We start from the raw sequence: 21907 nt of genomic DNA, 5'->3' as shown, positions 1-21907 counted from the left end.
TAAAAGCAGCTGTAGAGCATAGTACCTATCAGTACCTATCAGTATACCTATCAGTACACTGAAAAAACGCAATGTCACGTTCTGCAGTCCTGTGTCTGTTCTCTTGGATTATGAATTGTTCCATGCTCGTGCCTTTAAGCTGTATCATTTCAGACATGCTTACGTGTGGGGGCAATAAAGAGATCTGTCCCATGGCTGCTGCTTTTGGCTTTTTACAGCGTGGCTTAATTATTTTATTGGTCCTGACATCCACAGTCCCTTCCAGCTATATGGATTCTGTGTTGCACCCTTCCATGACTGCACCCTTCCAAGTCTTCATGCAACAACGGGATACCTAAGCTCTTCCAACACTCATCTCAGAAGCACTTCGCTGCCACACATCATCAGAGCAGCGTGTATATCAGTAAATGAGAACGCACCCTTCCTTCCCAGCAAACACGTTCAGCGCTAACTCCAAACGATCTGGAAGCACGAGGCCGAGGCGCGGACAAACCAGCCCGGAAGTCCCGCCCCGCCACCACCCCCAAGCGGAATCCCCGCCCCTCACGGAAGTCCCGCCCCGCTCTCCGCCGTGCCCTTTGTCCCCGCCCCCTCCCTCGGCCAATCGCGTGGCGCCCTGTTGGCGGCGCGCGCTGTCCCTCAGTACGGCGCAAGATGGCGGCGCGCGCGCGATGGGTTATGCTGTTGGCAGCGCTGGTGGCTGGGGTCCTGCTGGCCCTCGGGAGGGCGGCAGCGGCGGAGGGCTCGGTGGGGCCGCACCGCCGTTTCGAGTACAAGTACAGCTTCAAAGGGCCGCACCTGGTGCAGGCGGACGGCACGGTGCCGTTCTGGGCGCACACAGGCAGTAAGTGGCGGCCGGGCCGGGGCTGCGGGTCGCGGGCGGAGTGGGGCGGCGTGTCCCTGCGGCGGCGGTCCCACTCCTCCCGGCAGTGTGGGCTCCGGGCCGTCCCCGCGCGTGGTGCTGATGTGTCACTGCAGGCAGTGCTCTGCTCCAGTGTCTCTGCATTCGTTTTTTAATGCTTTGTCGTTGTTATATTGCCTGAAGTTTGAAGCCGTTGCGGTCCATCCGCGAGTGCCGGGTTCTGACTTGCAGAGTTACGTGTCGTTGTCTACACGTGTCAGCAGGGAAGCGCTCGGTGATGGGCTGCCTTCCCTGCTCCCTTCCCCTCTCGAATTTAAAAGCCTTTTTAAGGCTCACCTCTCTTTTAAACCGCCAAACGTGTTTATAAAGAGTAGCCGAGAAAACGGCGATTTACATTAAAAAAAAAAAATCCGAGAAATAATAAACGGTAAACCAAACTTTATTATTATTTTTTAATTATATTCCTATTTCAGCCTTCAGATCAACCTTATCTTTCAGGTGCACGTTGTTGTACCAGATGGAAGGTGGAAAAATGCTTTGGGAAGCTGTGGTAATTACCTTGTTAAAAGAAACTGCCCCTATTGTCCTCAAGTTTTGGCTTTTGGGGTTTCCTTCATGGCTCCGCACCCTACAGTTTTCAAGTGATTGAATATTTAGTTAAAAATTACTTTGGAAACCATTCTCTAGCTGAGGTGGCTAGAAAGGATTTATTAGGTGACTGCATTTGGGAATTCACTGCTCTTTGATATATTCATTGTTTGTTCCTTTCCTTTCCAGATGCCATACCAAGCGCAGACCAGATTCGTATAACAACATCTTTGAAAAGCCAGAAAGGGTCGGTGTGGACAAAAAACAAGTCAATATTTGAATATTGGGAAGTCGAAGTGACCTTTCGAGTTACAGGCAGAGGCCGCGTTGGAGCCGATGGGCTGGTACTGAGTTTGATATAATTTGAAAAAAATATGTGCTTGAAAAACTGGACCCAGGTGACAGTTCTTCCTTTCTTTCTTTAATAGGCAATCTGGTTTACAGAGGAGCAAGGCATGGAAGGTCCTGTTTTTGGGGCGGCTGACAAGTGGAACGGTGTTGGAATTTTCTTTGATTCCTTTGACAATGATGGGAAGGTTAGTTGGAAGCAAACTCTCCTACGAAAGATAAAACTAATTTCCTGCTTGATTGGCACATACAGCTTTGGGGAAAAAAGAACATTGCTTTCCTGTTTCCTGCACCTCTTGCTTAAAAGAGCTGTATTAAAATCATCATACTTCTCTAATACAATTAAATCTAGACCATTTCAAGCTTGAAAGTTGAAGTGTAACTCATAAGCAGACTACTGAGTCCTGGTTTGTCTGTTAGCTTTGGAGGGGAAATGATTTGAGCATATGTAGAAGTTGAAATTGGGGAATTTCCATATGCAGTTCAACATGCTAAAATTGGGAATTTCCATATGGAGTTCAGAATGCTGATAAAACTGAATATTTATGCTTTGGGAGCAACATATTGTACAAAATATGCTACAGGGAAACACATTTCCATGTCTTTCTTTGGAAACGCTCTTTTTCTTGGAACAGATCTGACTTGAGCAGTTCAGCAGCAAAAAGTCAGTGGTGGTGAGGATGGCCGTGTTCTGCTTTTTTTCTGCCCTCCCCGAGAACGCGGTAGCTTTGCTGTAACCACCTGCTTTTCAGTTTTCATTTTCCTGTTCCACAATGATTTGAAGAACTTCAGAAACTTTTAATAAAACATAGTTTGTCTACTTTGCTTTTTCCAGTACTAATTTGGCTGGTTTTTTTTTTCCCTCAGTGTTCTAGTTCTATTTTTGTAGGTATAATGATTTTAGGGTGTTTTTTTTCTTTTTTCCTACAGATGGGTGCAATCAACTTCATCATTTATAGAGGTTGAAAGGTTGAGGATGGCATTCCTATTTCTGACCGTATAAAGGCTAGAAATGGAATATTGTTCCACCTGCCCCAGCATAGTTTGGCTAGATAAAGGCACCATCTGTCCAAAGCTTCATGTAAACAACACTGTGTGGTAGGGCCTTAGAACTGTGTCTCCAGTCGTGAGTTTAGTCAGCGTGCTATGAATTTGCCTGTTCTTATGTTTTAAGAAAGTGATGACATCCAGTTAAAACAAAAAAGGCTTTGCTATGCCTGTGTTGGTCTGACATGTCTTAACAATGTGAGCATTGCTTTTAATGATTGCCTATTACTTTCTTCCAACACAATGTGGTGAAATTATTTTTTCTTGGTACTGTTTTAAGTGTGTTCACTTGAAATACGTTTGGGGCATGTGTGGACATCAGCCTAACTCATTAGCATCCAGAAGCAGACTTTTATCTAGTGCTGCTGACTCAGAGCACACAGTAATCTTCATTGTAAAATTTGCAAAGGGTTTTTTATTATTTTTTGCATTTCTGAAGAAAGTTGTAGACTGTGCTGGATTTGAGGCTTTTACTCCTCTGTAGACATGGTAACAAGATTTTTAAAAGGGGGAAAAATAATTGTTCTGATTTTACACACTTTATGCAGAGTATGTGCTAATGTGTTCTGAACTAATGCAGTGTTGTTGTTACACTAAAACAGACTTTAAGAAGATGACATTAAAGTGTTGTACAGAGCTTGTAATACTGATTTGAAGCAGTGCATTAGGCAGACTCTATGGCTGAGAAGTAGAAACTGATGTATGTCTCGACATTGTTTGCCATTCCATTGTTGTCACAATATACATGATGAAGTAGAGCAATCGCTTACTTTAGTTGTGCTGATTTATTACAGTATTAAAGGAACACCCTCCTCCACACTGTGAATTGAGAGTTAGGGTTTTCTTGAACTCTTGAAATGCAAGGCTTGTCTTCTTTTCTTTAGAACTGTGAGTCTAATTGGACAGTGTTTTCCTTCTGGAGACGATGAATGGAAATGCTGGAGGAGAGATTATCTCTGAAATCTTGTGCTCCTATAAAAAGAAGAGTTAACTTTCTAAGCTCAACAGGAACAACACTAAAAATCTGTTTTTCTCTCACTTCAGCTTGTTCTCATTTTTCTAGCAGTCTAAGTAATTAGGGATGTGTTGGGTGTTTAGTCTCTGGCAGATAGCTGTTGTGGTTTTTTAATGACTGATAAGGTCCATGTGATGTCTGCATGCTGCCTGTTGGGATGTTTTTCCAAGTTATGTAGCAGAGTCAGATGTAGTAATTATCTATGCTTTTTAAGGTCTGTGTATTTGCTTGTTATACATTTGTTCCTTCTACAAATTTTGTATTTATATTTGTGGAATTATGCTGATAGGCAGCATAGGCAAAAACTTTTTTTCCCTGCTCCCAGCGGCACGAAGAATGTAGCAGTCTCTTGTAAAGCAAGCTGCGTGATGCACTGCTTCAGTCATCTTGCTTTCTGTACTTTAAGATGAAATCAGAATAAAACCAGCTGTAGTGTTTTCATACCCTATGTGCTGTATCAACAAACGGCCATCAGTGATGTTACATATGTTTCACTTTGAATTAACCTATTCAGTTTGTTTGCTAATTGTTTTGGTTTTTTTAATTTGCTGTTTAGAAGAACAATCCTGGTGTGATTGTTGTGGGCAACAATGGAAAGCTTCTGTATGACCATCAGAAGTAAGTTTATGTTCAGCGTTTTGCTTAGTTGTGAATGTTTTCTCTTGAACGATGAAGTGTTGACTGAGACTATTTGAGAAATGTTTTAAGAGTTTCTTTTGCTATGAAACTTCTTTTTCCACCTCTCATCTTACGTTTGGGTTTTTCTGTTTGTTTTGTTAAAATGCTCTTTTAGCAGTAAGAGCACAGAAACAGGCAGTGGATATTTAAGTGGTGTGTGGCCTTGGGGATGGGTGAGCTTAGATGAATGGATATACAGACTTCTTACTTCTTTCTTGCTGTGGATATGTTCCATGCACAGCTATTAACTGAAAGGAGAGTCTAGCTGAAAACTAATTGCTCATTTATTGTTATGTTTGGTTTCAATTTCTGATGGTAAAATTCAGTAAAATTAACATATTTTGTGGTTTTCTGAGAGGAGAGATATTTAGCTTAGCTGGTGTTGGTCCAGAATATAGTTTATTTGTGAGAGTGGGAATGCCTTAAAGCGAACAGACTTCCCCATTACTATTTTCTGTCTGTACTATTCTGTGTAAAATGCCTAACACCATCGAGCCCAGACTTAAGTACAATGGAAACGTTTTGCTACTGCATTTATGTTTTGAAAAAATAGTGTGATGGTTCTTAGTGATACGTTGATGCTTTTTTGCTTTCATTGATAAGTTGTAAGATACAGTTTCATGCAGGTTGTCTTCTTGTACAGTGATGGTTCCACACAAGCATTGGCCTCCTGTCAGAGGGACTTCCGAAATAAGCCCTATCCTGTTCGAGCTAAAGTTACATACTACCAAAAAACACTCACTGTAAGTACTCTGAAACAAAGTAATTACTAGTGTTCTCAGCTTTTAAGATGGTTGCAATTTTTTCAACAACTCCTCCCCATCTTTTATCCTAAATGTTTAACTCAGCAGCTCAGGAGCTGGAATGAGGTTCTGTATGTTCAAATACTAGACAGGTTCTTAGAGTGCATCTGAGGCTTCCTGAGCTGACTTAGGAAGTATTGCTGATTTTTTCTGATTTTACTTAGAGGTCAGACATGTTAGTGTACTCCTGCCTGCCCAGTATCTCAAATGCAGTGTATGTGCCTCATCTTCCAAGAGGTTGAGCAGCCATTAAACAGTATTTATCGAGCTGATCGGTGAGCTACAGAGGGTTTTTCAACTGATTGTTGAAGATTATTGAAATATGATTAATGAAAAAAAAGCTTTTTAAAAGCACACTTAAATTTGCTGTTTGAGGCTTCCCATCTCCGAGAAGTAGTAGGGCTTAGAATGTTAAAGAAGGTAGAAAACCACTACTGTAAGGGAGTGCTAAGGACTTCTTAAATGCTATTCAGATGGTTATGAACACCTTGTAGATAAGGAGAGAAGAACACAAACATGCTGATTTGAGACAGCCACAAGACTGCTTTTTTTTCTTTTGGTTTCTACTAAAAAGATAGATACTCCTAGTAGTTCAAATGCTACTCATACTATTAGCCAGTTAAAACATGCATGTATCATTTAGTAAAAGTTTCTCCACAAAATAAACATGAAGGCACCTGAAGGAAAGTGGACCTTGTACTGTGTGGTAATTTTAAAGGCTGTGCATCCATCTTCAGTGAAAATTAAATTTTGGACTCTGAGGCTATTCACTTCTTAATGTGCCTGGTCCCTGGTGCTTTATCTAGGAACTCCTGACCCGAGTGGTGCTGCTAACCTTAGCAGTTCTGGGAATACAACTGTGGAGAAAAAGGGAATCTCTCTAAGCTTCAATTAACTGAAGAATAGTAAGGGAGACTCTACTAGACTGAACCAAATATGTGTTGCCCTGAATCATAATGGGATATGTGCTTGAGAGTCTTAACCTTTAGTGATCTTTGGGTCAGTGATTTAATGAACTAGAGTTAATATTTTTAGATCTTGATGAGTATTTCCATATATTAATTTGTTCTACTGCTTCTTGTAACTGAGATGAATGCATTTTAATATACATCTGATTTCTGTACAGCATGTCCTCTTAAGTAGTGGATAGAAAATGTGGAATTTTTGTTCACGCTGAACTTTGAATCAGCTTATGCATTTCCCTAGTGGAAACTTCTTCAGTGATTAAATAGTCTTTGGATTCTGGTATCAGCTACAGGTTTATCTGCTGAGTTGTATTTGTGACCATTACTATAAACTAAAAACCAGATGCAGAAATTCCTCAAGCAAACCTAGTGGCACAAATAGATTGTTATGGTTAATAACTATAGGTGTGTTTCTTTCTAGGTATTAATTAACAACGGATTTACTCCTGATAAGGAAGACTATGAATTTTGTGCTAAAGTGGAAGACATGGTGTTACCATCACAGGGATATTTTGGAATATCTGCAGCAACAGGGGGACTTGCAGGTAGAAAATGTTAAGCATTATGTTAGCCAGTATGGAGACTTTGAAGACTTACAAGAGTTGTTTGGTTTTTTTCCTACTGCTGCTAGCATTGATCCATTATTTTGAATTGTGATAAAGTAACTAATGCTCCTGCTCACAAATTTCTGATATGATCAGACCTTTTTTTTTTAGCTAAAATATATTATATATGGAAATACCTTCAGTTTGTCCTAGGAGTGGTGTTAATCAACCTCATTCACTAGTGTGTAATCTTTTGGTGGAGGGTTGTGGGAGGATACTTCTAGCTGAAGATCCTTTGCAAGTGCAAGGTTGACCTGGGTTGCAGGATGCTTCATGAATGTGTGTGACAATATCAATTTGCAGTGTTTATTTTTGTTTTTGCTTTATCCAGATGACCACGATGTCCTATCTTTCCTGACCTTCCAGTTGACTGAGCCTGGCAAGGAAGTAGTGAGTGTTTTTATGCATAGTTTGTAAAATGTGCTAGTATATTTTAATATTTAATCATCAGATCTTGGCATTTGCTATGCAGTTGTATGTAGCATCCTCGTTTCTGAATTTCTGCACGTAGCTATGCTGTTATCTGTTTTGGAAAAATAAGATAAACATTGCAACGTTTCAGTACCATTTTACTTACATTTGAGACCAGAACTCTTGAACTAGGACTGGACAAACAAAAGCAGGGATACTAAAACAAAACATGAAAATGAACTAAAAGTAGAATTTCAGAACATGGACGGATAATCTGGCTTTGCTTTCAGCTTCCCATTCCTGTAGAACGCTTTCCTATTGTTAGACAGCATCTGTCCTTGTAAAACTTGACTCTTGTAATTTTAGAAAGTATACTAGTCAGGAAAAAGCTGGGAGTTTCCATGAGAATGTCTGGTTCCTCACTTCAGCTTTAATGTGCTTCACTAATTTCATCATGTCATCAAACCTGAAGTCTAGACAAGTGTTTGCTGCACAGTGAGTCAGTGTGGGTGGTAGAGAACATTAAAATCCTCTTCTCCCTCCTTCCTTCTTACCTTTGGTAATATGTTAAAGCCCACACCAGATGCAGAAATCCCAGAAAAAGATAAAGAAAAGTATCAAGAGGAATTTGAACACTTTCAACAAGAACTGGATAAAAAGAAAGAAGAATTTCAAAAGGAACATCCTGATGTGCAAGGACAACCAGGCAAGTTATTTGAGCGGTTTTTCAGTTGTCAAGGAAAATGTTTACTTTCAAGAATATTCAGAAGTAGAGCCTGATCCTGTGGCATACTGACAGAATGAGATGATTGCAGGGAGTGGGGATAACCCTTTTTTACATACTTATAACATGCATCTGCAGCTCTCAGCAAGTATTGATTTAAAGAGTTTCTACACTGATCTCAAATGGGAACTTTAACAATACACGAATGACACAGTCCAACAAATGGGGAATGCATATGTGTAACAGATACCCATGCTTTTGTTTTTTCTTGCCAGCGGATGATCCTTTTGAAACTGTAAGTGATCGTGAGCTGAGGCAAATCTTTGAAGGGCAGAATCGAATTCATCTTGAAATCAAGCAGCTCAATAGGCAGTTGGATATGATTCTTGATGAGCAGAGGAGATACGTGTCTATAGTCACAGATGAGATTGCCAAAAGAGGAGCGGCTGTTTCAGGTCAACAAGGACAGGTACATTCAGAAAATGCACTACAATTGGTAGCTCAGCCTAACTTCAAAAGCACAGTTATTTTTTCCAAGATACATTGATTTGTTTTTCTCACCTTTCCCTCCCCACCTCTATGCCAGGTTTCCCAGCAAGAGATTGATACAGTTGTGAAAACTCAAGAAGAGGTCATTAAACAAGTAAATGAAATGAAGTAAGTGCTTTCTAAACATGTTCTGAATTTTACACTTTCCACTTCTTAAATCATATTTATTATTTCAGTATGGGAATATTGACAAAAATTGAAATTTGTCTGTTAGTTCCTTAGTGGTGATTGTTTCATTCCTGTGATAAATAGGAAGTAAGTTTGTACCTGCAGGGTGATTAAGTCACTCTTAATGGGCTTCAGTTTATCGTGAGATTTCACTGCAGTGATAAGGGTAAGTATAGTGCCTTTGAAAACAATCTGTTTCCACAGAATGACTACTTTGATAACCTGCTACCTCATGGAAATTCACTGCTCTGATTTTTAGGGCACTGATTGCAGCATGCAGATGCCATCGACTTATAGCTGGTGAACCTTAAGTAAAAATGCTGTACTTGTTCACATCACTCCTGATATAATGGCTATATGAGTTACACAGTGTTGTGAGAAGCAGGTTTTTGCTTTGTGTGAACAAAACCCATCTGAGAATAGGTTTGTTCAAATTAAAATGCCTGTGCTTGTGATAAGAATTAAGGTTTTTTGCATATTTTCTTAACATGTTTCTTTTTTAGTGAAGCCCCTTTTTTATTTTAACGTAGCTGCATAAATAGAATGCTGGGTCATTTTTGGCTTTGGGTTTTTTCCTAAATTTGGTACAGATGCCTAAAGCTCATATATTGGCTATCGTTTTGTAACTGTTAGCATCATTGTGTTGGATATCGCAAACTATTTCCGTATGTCCTTTTAGAGAAGTTTGTTTTACTGTTAGTTTCTTCTTTCCCTCCCTCACTTCCATTGTAGACTCACCATTTTTAATCAGCTGAAGTAGGGCTAGGCCGTTGGAGAGCATTGTCTATTTGTAGCACTTGAAACACGGGCGTATCTGGAAAAAAATAATCTGCTCCCTTGACCTGAACTTTGGTGAAAAATGGGGAAAAAGTGCCATTTCTATTTTCACTGTGAATCCTTTTTCACAGTGTATGTGAAAAAGCAGTTCTGTTCCTGAGAGCTTAAAAACTTCAGTGTTATTTAAAAAGATAAATAATTGTCTGGCTAAATTACAGCTTGAAGGACTGTCATTGGTAGTGCAAACACTGGAAGCCAGTCACTACTGGTGGACCCCAGGGGTTGTTAGTGGGGCCAGTACTCTTCAGGCATCTTCATTAATTATGCGTGCAATAGGAATGGGTGCACACACTCAGAAATTTTACAGGTAATCCAAATCTGGAGTGGTTGTGCTCCATTTCCATAGGACCTGGAGTCATGAGATTCCAGAAGGATTTCATGAAATTCCTTCTGGAACCGCATGGAATTCAGCCCAGGCAACTACGAAGGCTGCTTTGTAACACCTCCTGTGTTAGGATGTTGGTCCAAGATGTCAGAGGTGGTTCTTTGTCAGCAGATGTTGAACCTTCCTGCCAGTACTCCCTTACGTGTTGTCACCTTGCAACACATGGCAACAGAGGGGCAGTCTGACAGGGTGGTGTCTGATGTGGAAGTGCATATGAAGCAGAGGTATGAAACTGAATTCCTCCATTCAGGGAAAAATTGGCACCCACTGACTTTAATCAGTGATTGCTGAGTGTTTATGAAGACCAAAGAGTGATACACAGTGATAGTGTGCTGCGTTTCTGGAAAAAATGCAGAGCTGATAGTGGTGAGAATTTGCTGTATCAAGTGGTATTATTGTGCTCTTTGTATGTGTTGTAGTTTCCCTGGAAATAAATAGGAGTCGTTACTTTTGGAGTGGCCTTCTTTACAAAGTGCTGCAACCATGAAGCAAACTCCCATCCATCAGTATGGTCAGGGAACTGATCAGCTGGAATGCAGCTTTTACAGACACGAACTTGACCTTTGGTGGGCAAGGAGTTGGATGTGGAACAGCAGTGTACCCATATGGCAAAGACCACCAGCAGCACCCTGGGCTGCCTTAGGCAGACCATTGCTAGTGAGCCAAGGGAGACAGTTTTATTTACTCAGCACAGGTGGCACCATGTCTTGAGTCATGGGTACTGGGAGAGTCCCTGGTACAAGGGACAATGGTACAGTGTTATAGATAGAAATGACATGGGCATGCTGGAAGTTGCGCATTGAATGACCGTGAAAATGTTTAAGGGCCTGAATCTGTCATACAGAGGAAAGTGAGGGAGCTGGGATTGTAAAGCCTGGAAAGAAGGCTCGTGGGGGAGAGGGTGGGGATGTTACCAATGGGTATCAGTACCTGAATTTGACAGTGGTGGGAGTGAGGGTGACTTGGTTGGAGAGGGAAGACAGCCAGCCAGACCCGTTGCATGACAGAACAGGAGGCAATGGGCACAAAATAAAACGCAGGAAATTATGTTCAGACATAAAGGGGTTTTTTTGTTTTGTTTTTTTTATTGGTTGTCAAAAGTGGTTTTACAGCCTCTACCTCTGGAGATACTGGAGATCTTACTGTGAGTGAAGATGCTTCGATTTGTATAGTGCTCAGAAATACTTCCAAAAAACCTCCCCTCTCTATATATTAAATTGTCACTTAGGATGTGTAGGCACAGTGAGGATGTTTTTTTAATGTACACTTTATTGTATAAGCTATTTTAGTCATCTTACCCTCATTTCTTGTGCGTTAGGGGAGAGACAAGAGAATATTTTTAAACAATTTCAGACTCAGCTGTGATAAAAGTGCATGTTCTTTGTGTATGGGCCACCTGCTGTCATTTGAAGATATTTGGGATATTCTAATGGTGTAAATATGTTCTAGCGTATATTTACTGTGTGAAGATGGTGACTTTCAACTGATACATCAGTATCCTTTGCTACTAAAGATCATCACAGTAAGGGAGACATTGACAGTTGGGGCTGTTTCCTTGCCTGATTGAATTCAGTTGTGTGACAGTTTTGTGGGGCTTGTGTGACTCAGAGGCTAAGGCTGAGTTTTATTTTGGTCTTGCTTTGTCTTTAATCAGAGGTCTCTTGCCAGTTATCTTTCTCAGGAAACTTGTGTGTCTATAGGGGCACTTGTGAAGTTCCCAAGTGATGAATAGTTCTGCTCTTTAAGGTGAAGCCTTCAAAATTGATTGAGAAGTGTTCTTTTCAAACAGAGTTACCAAACGAAGCAAAAATCTTTGTCTTGAAGGTGCTGTTCTGCTAAAATGGGTTTGAGAAAATTCCTGTTTGATGGTGATGTTTCTATACTGCTTCCAAGATATGTAATGGTTGCTGTTGTTAGCTGGCATGTCTTTAAGTTGGTTTAACACTTCACTCACAGTGGTGAAAACATTTCTTCAGCTGTATAAAAAAAAAAAAAAGAACAAGCAGGCAAACAAAAAAAAAACCCAAAGGAAAACAATTCCAACAACTTGGTATTGTGGTGCATAAGCAACTGAGGGTTCTTTGTTTTGCTTTGTTTGTTTTTTTCTGTTGTTGCTTTTTCCAGTATTAGTTCAAGGGCAGATCTTGTAATTCATCTAAGTAGGTCAGCGTCTTGTAGAATAAAGATTAGTGCTTCCATTTTTTTTTTTTTTGCACTTGTTCTTCCACGAAAGCTTTTTTTAATATTCTTGACAAATCTTTATACCTTGCAAGCAAATTAGATTTTGTTAACATCGTCAGTCTGCCCTTTCAGTGACTGCTTACTAGGTATGAGTTTGTGTAACACCATCTTAATATTTTTCTTAGATTAAAAAAACAAATGTTATAGATAGAAATGAACAGCCTGCTGTTGTATTGCTGGTCATCCCGGAGGAAAAGGACTTACGGTATAAGTAATTTTCTTGTCAAGATTTGTGGATTTCTCAATCATCTGATTACAGAAGAATCTTGTATGTTCATACAGTAGAAACTTAACAGCATGATATTGTCTACACAGAACTAATGTAAATTAAATTTGATACAGGCAGTGTCTGTTTAGGGAAGTTATTTTGTTTTATCTGAGAAAGTGGATCAGCCTGGGAGAAGGCGGCTGTGCCTGACTACATTGCACAGTTAGGAGGGAGATGTCCCCAGTCACTCTCACTTCTGTTTTAGCACTGAGAACAGTGGCCCAAGTTAACAGTGATGCAGATGGACAGAACTGCTGTCAGTGTTTGTAAGGCAGAATTCATGTTGGGGTTTGCATGGGTCATTTAAGAAACTCTTCCAGTGAAGAACTTCTAAAATAAGTTATTACGGAACTATTTCAAAGTATGGGTAAATGCTAATCAGTCTGCTTTAATCTATACCATAATATAAGAATATAATTTCTGGGTTATATGCTAATGCTGTTCAGGCTGTGTTAATTAATTCATGGCAGCTGGTGAGTATTATTATTTTTTTTGCATTCATTTTGTCCGCATAAGTACTACTGGTTCAAAGCTAGACACATAGATTGAGGGCAAGTGAGAGATGCTTTATGTGGTTTTGCTGGCAGTAGTGTGTAGGAGCAAGCAGCCATATTTTTTAAATCTTTCTGATAACTTCTGTAATGTTGCAGCAAAGCTATTGAGGTAAATTAAGGGTTTTCCATAAATTTGTGTGTCTGGAGTGCAGCACTTTACCTCAAATTAATAGAAATAAAATTGGGAAGCTTTCTTTTTTTCTCTGATGTGTAGGAATTGAGATTGAGTTTTCAGAAGCATGACAAGAAAGAGGAAATTTGTAGGATGTTACTGGGAGTGAGGAGAAGTGTTTTTGTTAACGTTGGAAGTATGCAGAATACTGACAGCCTGGTGTGTGAGGTTCACTTCTCCGTGTGATACATGCAAGCAATAAAATAGTTACCTCCAGTCTGGAGGAAAACATATTGTTAATCCAGCATTTAATAACTCTAAACTACAAAGTGCCTCACATTGATTTTGTGTGTGTGTGTGCTCGTGCTATATCTGCAGCATGATATTACAATGTAGATTAAATCAATGTGCAACTCTGATTTAGTCTGTAGCTACAGGTAATGATGCAGCATGCCTAATTACTGCTTCTACCACAATGAGACTGCAGTTGTAAACTAATGAACATATTGATGCTTACAGTTTTTATTGTTGTCACTGTGCCTTTGAATATGCATCATGCCTTAAAGGATGTTTTGTGGTTTTTCTTTTTAAATTATTGTGATTCTGTCCTGAAGAGCAACTGATGCAAAGCTGAAAGATGGGCACTGTTTTTATGAAGATGCTTTATAAAACAGCTAGGTTTTGGCACTTGACCTGGAGTTTTTCAACAAACTGTTTAAAATCACCATGGTATAATACATAGCACTTAAGATGATGTATTGTTACTTGATTTACCCAGTGACATTCTGGTTTTGTTTAATATTAAAATGCTGACCTCTGCTCAAGGAGATAGGAATTCACCTCAGAGTCATCAAAGTAAGCTCTCTTCTGAGCAAAAATGTAAAGTTATAAGTGAATTAAAAAGGAATCCAAAGATACATTTGGATTCATTATTCTGTTAATAATGAAGAGATTAACATTCACATGATAAATATTTTAGCTGCAGAATAATCCTCTTTGCAACTGAAAAGAGACATCACAGCCGGCAAAAAAAAAACCCTATATAAATGTATCGATTAAAGATTAAGCATTTTTCTCTCATTGATTAGTTTTGTTTGAGGTAAACTGGTTACAGAGCTTGAACTTTTTAGGGATTTAATTTGATTTGTTGTAACAGGAAAATTAATTCACATGAAGGCAATATTAAGCATTATGACAATGCATATGGGAAATGAGTTTCTCATATAAATGATAATCATGAAACAAGGTTGTATCTAAATCTTTTCTTATCCCTAAAGCCTCTTCTTTATTCTTATTTCTTACATGACCATTTTTATTTATTTATTTTCCTAAAACAGCTTTGATTTTCTTCAAAGATTGTATTATACTCTGTTTATCCTAAAGCCTTGGCAGGAGCCTTGGATGAAAGACTTGCTTTGGGCTTCATCAGACAGGCAAAGCAGATGTTTAGCAACAGAATATTTGCCAGATCTTGTTTTCAGTGTGACTTTAGGAAATGCTGCACTACAAATTGAAACTGTCTGTGGAGTCAAGTATTTAATGTGATTGATTAAGGAATTACTCTTGATAGGTATTCTTGAAAGCTAGACATTTTTTTGTTTGTTTGTTTTTGTTAGGTATTCTAAACCAGTCTTAATGGGCTAAAATGTTTGCAGCATAAATGCTGGTCATACAAAAACTGTTTTGTATTGAGTGATGCTTTGTTGTCTTTCTCATTTCAGAAATGCTATGGCAGATACTCTGAGGTTGATCAGTGGAGCTCAGCATCCTGGCTCTGCCGCGGGGGTCTACGAAACAACACAGCATTTCAATGACATCAAAGAACACCTTCATGTAGTAAAAAGGGACATTGAGCATCTAGTGCAACGAAATATGGTAATTTATGTGCTGTTAGTGTAAAGCATAACTGTAATACTTCTTTATTTGTTGTTAGTAAAAAGCTGGGATGAACCAGCATGCAATTTACAGAGCAATTAATCCTTCATTAAGCTGCTTTGCTAAAATTGCGCTGCCCTGACCCAACTGTATGATCCGTGTCTTGATGAGAAGTTTTGCACAAAGAACAGGATTTTTAGTCTTAATTCCTGTGGAAGCAAGGTCATGCAATTCGTTTTTCTAGGTGCTTTTTTGGGTTTGTCCCCCTGCTTAACAGCTCTGCGCAGAGGAGACTTTCTCATCTTGTGTACAGAAGGGAAAGGTTTAATCAGGGAGAACTTAGGCAAACGCTGCTTAAGGTCTCCAAGTGTGAAAGATAGCAGTGTTAGCATTCAGGAGCACCTTTAGTCTTGCATAGGTAACAATTAAGCTGTATTAGCTTATGATCCCATGCAAGCTTTTTAATTTCTGTAATAATTTACTTTTTCCCCTCTGACCCTCAGATTAATGTTACTCAGCTTGCTTGAGAAACGTAAGGAGGAAAGTGAAACAGAGTTAGATTATGACTTTCTCAGAGCAGTTGACATTTTTTCTGTATTTTGATTGCATTTTAATTTTTAGATCATGTTACAGTGGCCTTGTTTTGTATCTTACATACCAGTCTTTTGATGGTGTGTCCTGTTTACTCTTTCCTTATCATTTTAGCCACCTGGTGAGAAACCAAAATGTCCAGACTTGCCACCGTTTCCATCGTGCTTATCTACAATGCACTTCTTCATATTTGTAGCGGTGCAAACAGTGTTATTCATTGCTTATATCATGTATAGGTAAGTATGTTTTTCTTTGAAGCCAGCAGGGCAAGTGTTTTTAGGACTTATGAGTGGAAATGGAATTGCAATGATATGAGTATGTTAATCTTCTTTAAAACAAGCAGTCATTCAGATTGGAAGAGACCTTGGGAGGTCTTTAGTTCAGCCTTGTGCTCAAAGCAGAGTTAGCGCTGAATTCAGACCAGGTCATTTAGGGTTTACACTGGTCACATCTTTTAAAACCTCAAAGGATGGAAAACTCTCTGTTCTTCTGGACCTCTTTTTCAATGTTTCATTAGTGAAATGAAACTTATTTTGTTTCCCTCCTCCTTGTACATCTAGTGGAAATCTTTCTTGTTTCAATTTGACTGTTGTTTCCCTGTCTCATAATGTGCATCTCCCTTAAGAAATTTCACCTCTGTAATGATACACCACGGGCACTAGGAAGCTGTGTCAAGCCCTCTTGAGGCTGCTTTTGTCCAGCATGAAGTCCAGCTCCCCTGGCCTATCCTCCTGAGGCCTGCACTTCAATCCCTGATCATTCTTGTGGTCATTCCACTGGATTTACTGAAGTTTATTAATATTCTAACAAAATCCAATGTGATCTGAGTTCTTATTACATCTGCCAGCTATTTGCCCCGTTTGGCCAATTCCTCAGTTAACTTTTTCTTAATGATATTAGATCTATGTAGAGAGAGATAGAAGGGTCACTGGTGATTTATGGAGCTCTAAGAGTTGTGTGGGTTTTTTTTTTTTGTCTGTTTGTTTTTAAATTGGAATGTTTCCTCTACCCTCTTCCTCCCTATGATGTTGTGATGTTGAAATTAATTATTGATGGAAAGGAAATCCTACTGAGAATAAGGACTTGTTTGGTGGTCCTCTCTCCTATTTCTTTTGTGTATGATCCTATCAAGATTAATACCAAAATAGCTGTAGTACTCTTTGAAGAGAAAATGCTGTTTTGCTATTTCTGTGGAAGGATAACTGTTATTAATATGGTACTAACATAGCTGGCGGTGCTTTTGTTTGCATGTCTGCCTCTCCACAAAGTGGAGAGAATACATTTTGTTAAATATGTCATGTTATGCCATCAACTGGGAAGATGGCTTTCAAGATTAAATGAGCATGCCCCCTCCAGTTCTTCTCAGTGCTCTGTAATTCTGGGTTCTGTGCATGACTGATCCACTGCATCCATATCCACTGAGAAAAATAAAAATATTCTGTGTCAGAGAGAAAAGGAAGACTCATTTCAAGCTAGTTCATACACTTCTTGATTGCGTGCTTCTTGTCACGTAAAGGAAAATTGGATATTGAGAAGCCTTAAAGAATTTAGTTTTAAAACTCTAATACTTACCATTTGTTTTCTACCCAGAATTTGTTTCTGTCTGTGATGCAGAATTGGAACTGCAGTCACGCTGCTGGTATTTTTGTGAGCAGAGATAACTTCTGTTTTTTTTACAGTATGACTTACACTTCATTTCCCTGAGTTTCTGTTGAAGAGGAATGGATATATTTTTTTTTTATCCCCAGACAAAAGAAATACTTGTTTAAACAAGGAAGCTAGGTTTTTTTCTACATGCTTAATGAATACTCTTCTGGTTTTTCTTTCAGGAGTCAACAGGAGGCAGCAGCCAAAAAGTTCTTTTGATGACCTCTTCCTTTTGTGTGTACATAACAGCAGTATGTATGCACAGAAAATCATGCAATTCTGTACATGAGGGAAAATTTAGTGTTTGATATACTTCAGTACTGTGAATTACGTAATTTTGTCAAACGAAATGTGTTCTTATTTAGGCTGTTAATTCTAGAGTTAAAACAGACCTGGGAGCAGGGAAGCAAGGTAGGGGAGGACTGCAGACCCTGTCTAGGTCTCTGCTTTCAGTGAGATTTCTGATGAATACTGGAAGACAAACACTGTATTCTTCCTATTTGCTTAGAATTTCACAGGAGGGATTTGAAAGACCCCTGTTAGGTGGCTGTTGATAATGAGAGTTTGCAAAGTGGTGATCTGTGCAGAAAACTTGCCCCTAAGAATCCATATCAGATTAGGAAAAAGCAAGAACAAGAAAAACAAAAAAACAAATAAAAAAAAAACCCAGCACAAACAACAATGAAAACCACTCCTCTCTGAAATCCTCTAAAACAAAATAAAATTAAAAATGAAAGTACAAAAACAAACAAACAAAACCCTCTGAAATTAAACTTTTTTTTTTTCTGGTGAAAATTTATTATAAACATTTCATTTCTTTATGATTTGGATCAATAGCTTAAGAATGATTTTTGGAAATCTTAGCTCTTCATGAAGTGTAGGTTTTAATTTATCTTCATTGCTTGGACACAAAGACTGGCCTTCCACAGACTGGTAATATCTGGAATAGAATACAAGCTCTATGGGACAAGCTAGCAGAGGTTTGTCTCCTTATTTTGGGTTTTGTTCTTAGGCAGTGAAAGAAGACACAGTGTAGTTTCTTCTGATTTATTGAAAGATTTTTTTTTTGTTGATTTCAAGTCTTTCTAATTCTAGAGATGTTTGGAACGTTTCTAGGGAAGGGGCCATAGCTTGATACCTCTTCCAATCTGAATTTGTTAAGGGTGTATTTAATGGATGAATATGCCTTTATTGTTATGAAGCTTGTCTTGTGTCTTTTGTGTATCAAATACAGATGCTTTGATTTAAATACTGACCTGGCAAGTATTGCAAACTACACATAATGACTGTGAAACGGTTTCTTCACAAGCTGTTGATTCAGGCATGTTTGTTAGCCCAGCAGCTATTGTAGCAGCAGTATTGTGTGTCAGTTCTCAGTTTAATATCAGGAGCATAAAACTGATCATGTGTTTCTGATATTGAGGTGAACATTTTGCTTCAGGAGTGAAATTAACGAGAAAGCTCAAATTAGAAACGTGAAATGAATTTGTTTTAACTTGTTTACATATCTGTGGTAACTTTGTCCTTTGAATTATGTGTAGAATCACTATATTGTGCTTTTCTTATTCTATAAAACACACAAATGAATCCGGGTGTTTCAGTTTTAACGAGTCTGTCTGAAAATCTGCAGAATGTGTCTGTAATCTGGCATACTGCTCGTGCAGTTACACAGTCTGTTCTTTCGGAGTGCAGCACTTGCTGCCAAATTCACTGTAGTGAAGAACACTCTAGCATTGTGCCTGACAATTTGAGGACGTGATAAATCTATGCAATATGTTTCGTTACTGAATAACAGTGCTCCAGAAGTGTGTGTTTGTGCTGTACCAATAAATGGATACTACATGCACACCTGTTCACCTACTTAGTGTATGCAGCGTGCTGTAAATGATAGAGCTTTATAGATTCATTTCTGAATTTGAGACTTTGCTGTACTAACTGGAGAAACTACTGCCTCAGGCTCATCTTGCTGGATACACAGGATAATTCAATGAAAGAACCTTTTCAGAGAACCCAGAATAGCACAGGAATTTATCTATTCAGTTCTAACACCAGCAAATATTTACAGGTGCCTTGAGTCTAAGCTATTACAACTTAATGTATTTTCTTAATTTGCTCTGAAAATAGTGTTCTTGTCAATAGCTGGCTTTCCTGCACCTAAGTGAACTGCCTTTCTCAGCGCAGGCTTTGCAAGGCCCTTTGTGCAGGAAGGCTAACAAGTGTATTCCGAAGGGTTAGGTGCATATATCTGGCATGATGATGAACAGCTCCAATGTATTAATTGGAGGAAGCCTGCATTTCTTGTTACTGTGAATTTCTCCAATTACAACTCTGTTTCAAAGCTGGACAAACAATGCTGTTGTCTTTTCTTGTAAAGAAAATTGGGGATAGAGGCTAGCAACATACTTGAATCTGCAATTGTATCCTCTGTATGGGGCTCAGTTTGTGTGTTGATGCTGCTAGTAGACCTGACCTGTGTCCATGTGCAACTGGGAATCATCTGTTAGTGAGCAGGAGGTATGAAGTGCACCATCCTAAAAGTGATAACTTTGCTTCATTTCACAGTCTTCGCTCCCTGGAACATCAGTAATTGCCTCGCCACTCACTGGATCAAAGGAAAACTCAGTTACCCCGCCCAAATCTTGTCCCGTCTGTTCTTGAAGTGATAGCAAACAAAGCAACAAATTTGGACTTTATTTGTCGGTCAGTGTAGCCTCTTGTGGTGGTGGGCTACTGGAATTTTCTTTCAACGCCGATAGGGCATTTCATTTTGTCAAGTGAAGTCTCAGGACTCGCAGATGAAGGCAGCTTGGAATCCAGTTTGACAATGTGGAGGAAACCGAGAAAGTAACAGTATTTGAAGTAGCAAATATTTGGCAGTGTCAAGGGGATCTCGTTGTCTTAAAGCTTATTAAATAAATAATCACACATGAATCTTTCAAGCAAATCTCAGTCATTTGTGAATTACTTTGCTGATCGTTGGGAGAAAATGACATCAATATGTCAATTACTGTAACAATGAAGACTTTCTATTGTTTAAAAAAAAAAAAAACAAAACACAAAACCACACAACTGACATTTCCTGATGTTTATTTCTGACTGATGTAAGTGGAGGGTTGGAGCTTGGAGATAACCTTATTTGAATAAAGATGCATATTTTTAATAAACTCCATTCTTGTAATTTGTTCTGTGTCACTCAAGTCTCAGGGAGCGCTGCTGTCCCTGTGCTCTTCAGAGTTGTGTGCTATAACAAGACAGCCAGTCTCCTTGGTGGTTTGTGTGTGCCTGTCCGTTTCAGTTCCATTTATACTGTTCTATCCAGTAAACTGTGTGCAGCAACCTGCAAGAGGATGAGGGATCTCATTTACCACTGGCTTTCCTCAACGAGGAGAAAACAGATACACAGGTGCATCTTTAGTTGGAAACTATTCAAGCTGACAAAGACCCAAAACTCCCATAGATCCTTAATAAGCAGCTGGTTGTACGTTTTCATTAAGCCAGTGGTCCTTGTGAGCAGAAAGGAGTGTGTAACTTCAGCATAGGCAGCAGCCAGAGCACCCATCACCAGCAGGAATGCCTCTGGAAGTGATGTTCTTTGACACATGGGAGTGCGTAAAGCTTTGGTCCCTTACCTGAGTGTTTATTCATGATTTGTGTGCACAGTTGTATGATGTATAAGTACCTCAACCTGACACAAAAAGCTGGCTATGTTCTGCCTTACAAAGTTCTGCTGCCAGTCCTTTCGTTGGTTTCCAGTGCTGGTGGGGTCGTTTCCCTTTATAACACTTCCCATTACCAAACCAAACGTTAGAATGCCTTTTGTTCTCAAGTTCATGGGACCCATTCATAATGAATACCAAAATCTGTTTTGATTAAAGAAACAAACAAACAGCTACAAACACAACTTCCTCGTTGTCTGTAGTCTATCAAAGGAGTTCTGCTGTGGTTTGGAGTTCTTGCTGCAGTGAGAACTTATCTGAAATATAAATTCCAAGTTTCTCGTTTAATCATGAATAATCCAGGATTACAGAAGGCCCTCTTTATTTATTTATTTTGACTTCTTTTTTCTTCTCATTTTTAAATAGTAACAGGTCTGCTTTAATTAGAAAGGCTCTAATACAGATTAAGGCATTAGGCAGACTGAAATCCTCCCATCCCAGCGAAATTATGAGAGTGCTGAGAGAACCATTTAGATAATCAAGAGTACAGAATATTCCATTAAGCCAAGTGCATTCAGGTGTAGTAAAACAAACAAAACCCTAAATGGTGAATATTTTAGATTGTTTTTTTTTTCCCCAAAAAATAACTTACGATCTAGGAAGCACATCCTGCAAACCTTCACCTGATGGGAGCCGGTGGGGTTAATGATGTGAATGAAAGTTGGAAAGATGAGGAGGCTGCAGAAGAAAGGATGAGCTGTAGCTCAGATTTATTCCTCCTTTACTGGGAGTTAATATCCACAACAGCAGGTATTCTAGGCAGCATCGACCATGGAGAAGGACAGGCAAGAGTGAAATAAACCATAGGGAGATAAAGCAGGAAGATGTTTGCTTTTCATTAAAAAAGTAATGATGGCAGTAATGCCTCATTTACCTGTGAGACTGAGAAACCCTATGGAAAGTGGATGAAGACAACTG

General features: G+C 39.1%; 1 protein-coding gene across 1 annotated transcript; it reads left to right on the top strand.

Moving 5' to 3' along the window:
* Positions 1–653: 653 nt before the first annotated feature.
* LMAN1 (lectin, mannose binding 1) lies at positions 654–20437 on the top strand. Its single transcript, XM_065747114.1, has 14 exons — positions 654–844; positions 1640–1794; positions 1879–1986; positions 4417–4478; positions 5182–5281; positions 6728–6851; positions 7243–7301; positions 7896–8028; positions 8322–8515; positions 8633–8703; positions 14882–15035; positions 15741–15862; positions 17456–17524; positions 19836–20437. Exons 1-13 carry the CDS (start codon positions 655–657, stop codon positions 17490–17492), a joined length of 1509 nt encoding a protein of 502 aa, XP_065603186.1. The 5' UTR covers position 654; the 3' UTR covers positions 17493–17524; positions 19836–20437.
* Positions 20438–21907: the final 1470 nt, after the last annotated feature.

The sequence above is a fragment of the Cyrtonyx montezumae genome, unplaced genomic scaffold, assembly GCF_038088225.1.
Source record: "Cyrtonyx montezumae isolate F1298 unplaced genomic scaffold, pur_monq_1.0 scaffold_41, whole genome shotgun sequence".
Lineage (NCBI taxonomy): Eukaryota > Metazoa > Chordata > Aves > Galliformes > Odontophoridae > Cyrtonyx > Cyrtonyx montezumae.
The sequence above is the reverse complement of the archived record's forward strand: the minus strand, read 5'-3'. Positions and strand labels throughout refer to the sequence as shown.

Coding starts and splice junctions, on each gene's coding strand:
- LMAN1 (XM_065747114.1), top strand. CDS start 655: ATGGCGGCGCGCGCGCGATGGGTTATGCTGTTGGCAGCGCTGGTGGCT. Junction 7,302..7,895: donor CTGAGCCTGGCAAGGAAGTA/GTGAGTGTTTTT, acceptor AATATGTTAAAG/CCCACACCAGATGCAGAAAT. Junction 8,029..8,321: donor TGATGTGCAAGGACAACCAG/GCAAGTTATTTG, acceptor TTTTCTTGCCAG/CGGATGATCCTTTTGAAACT.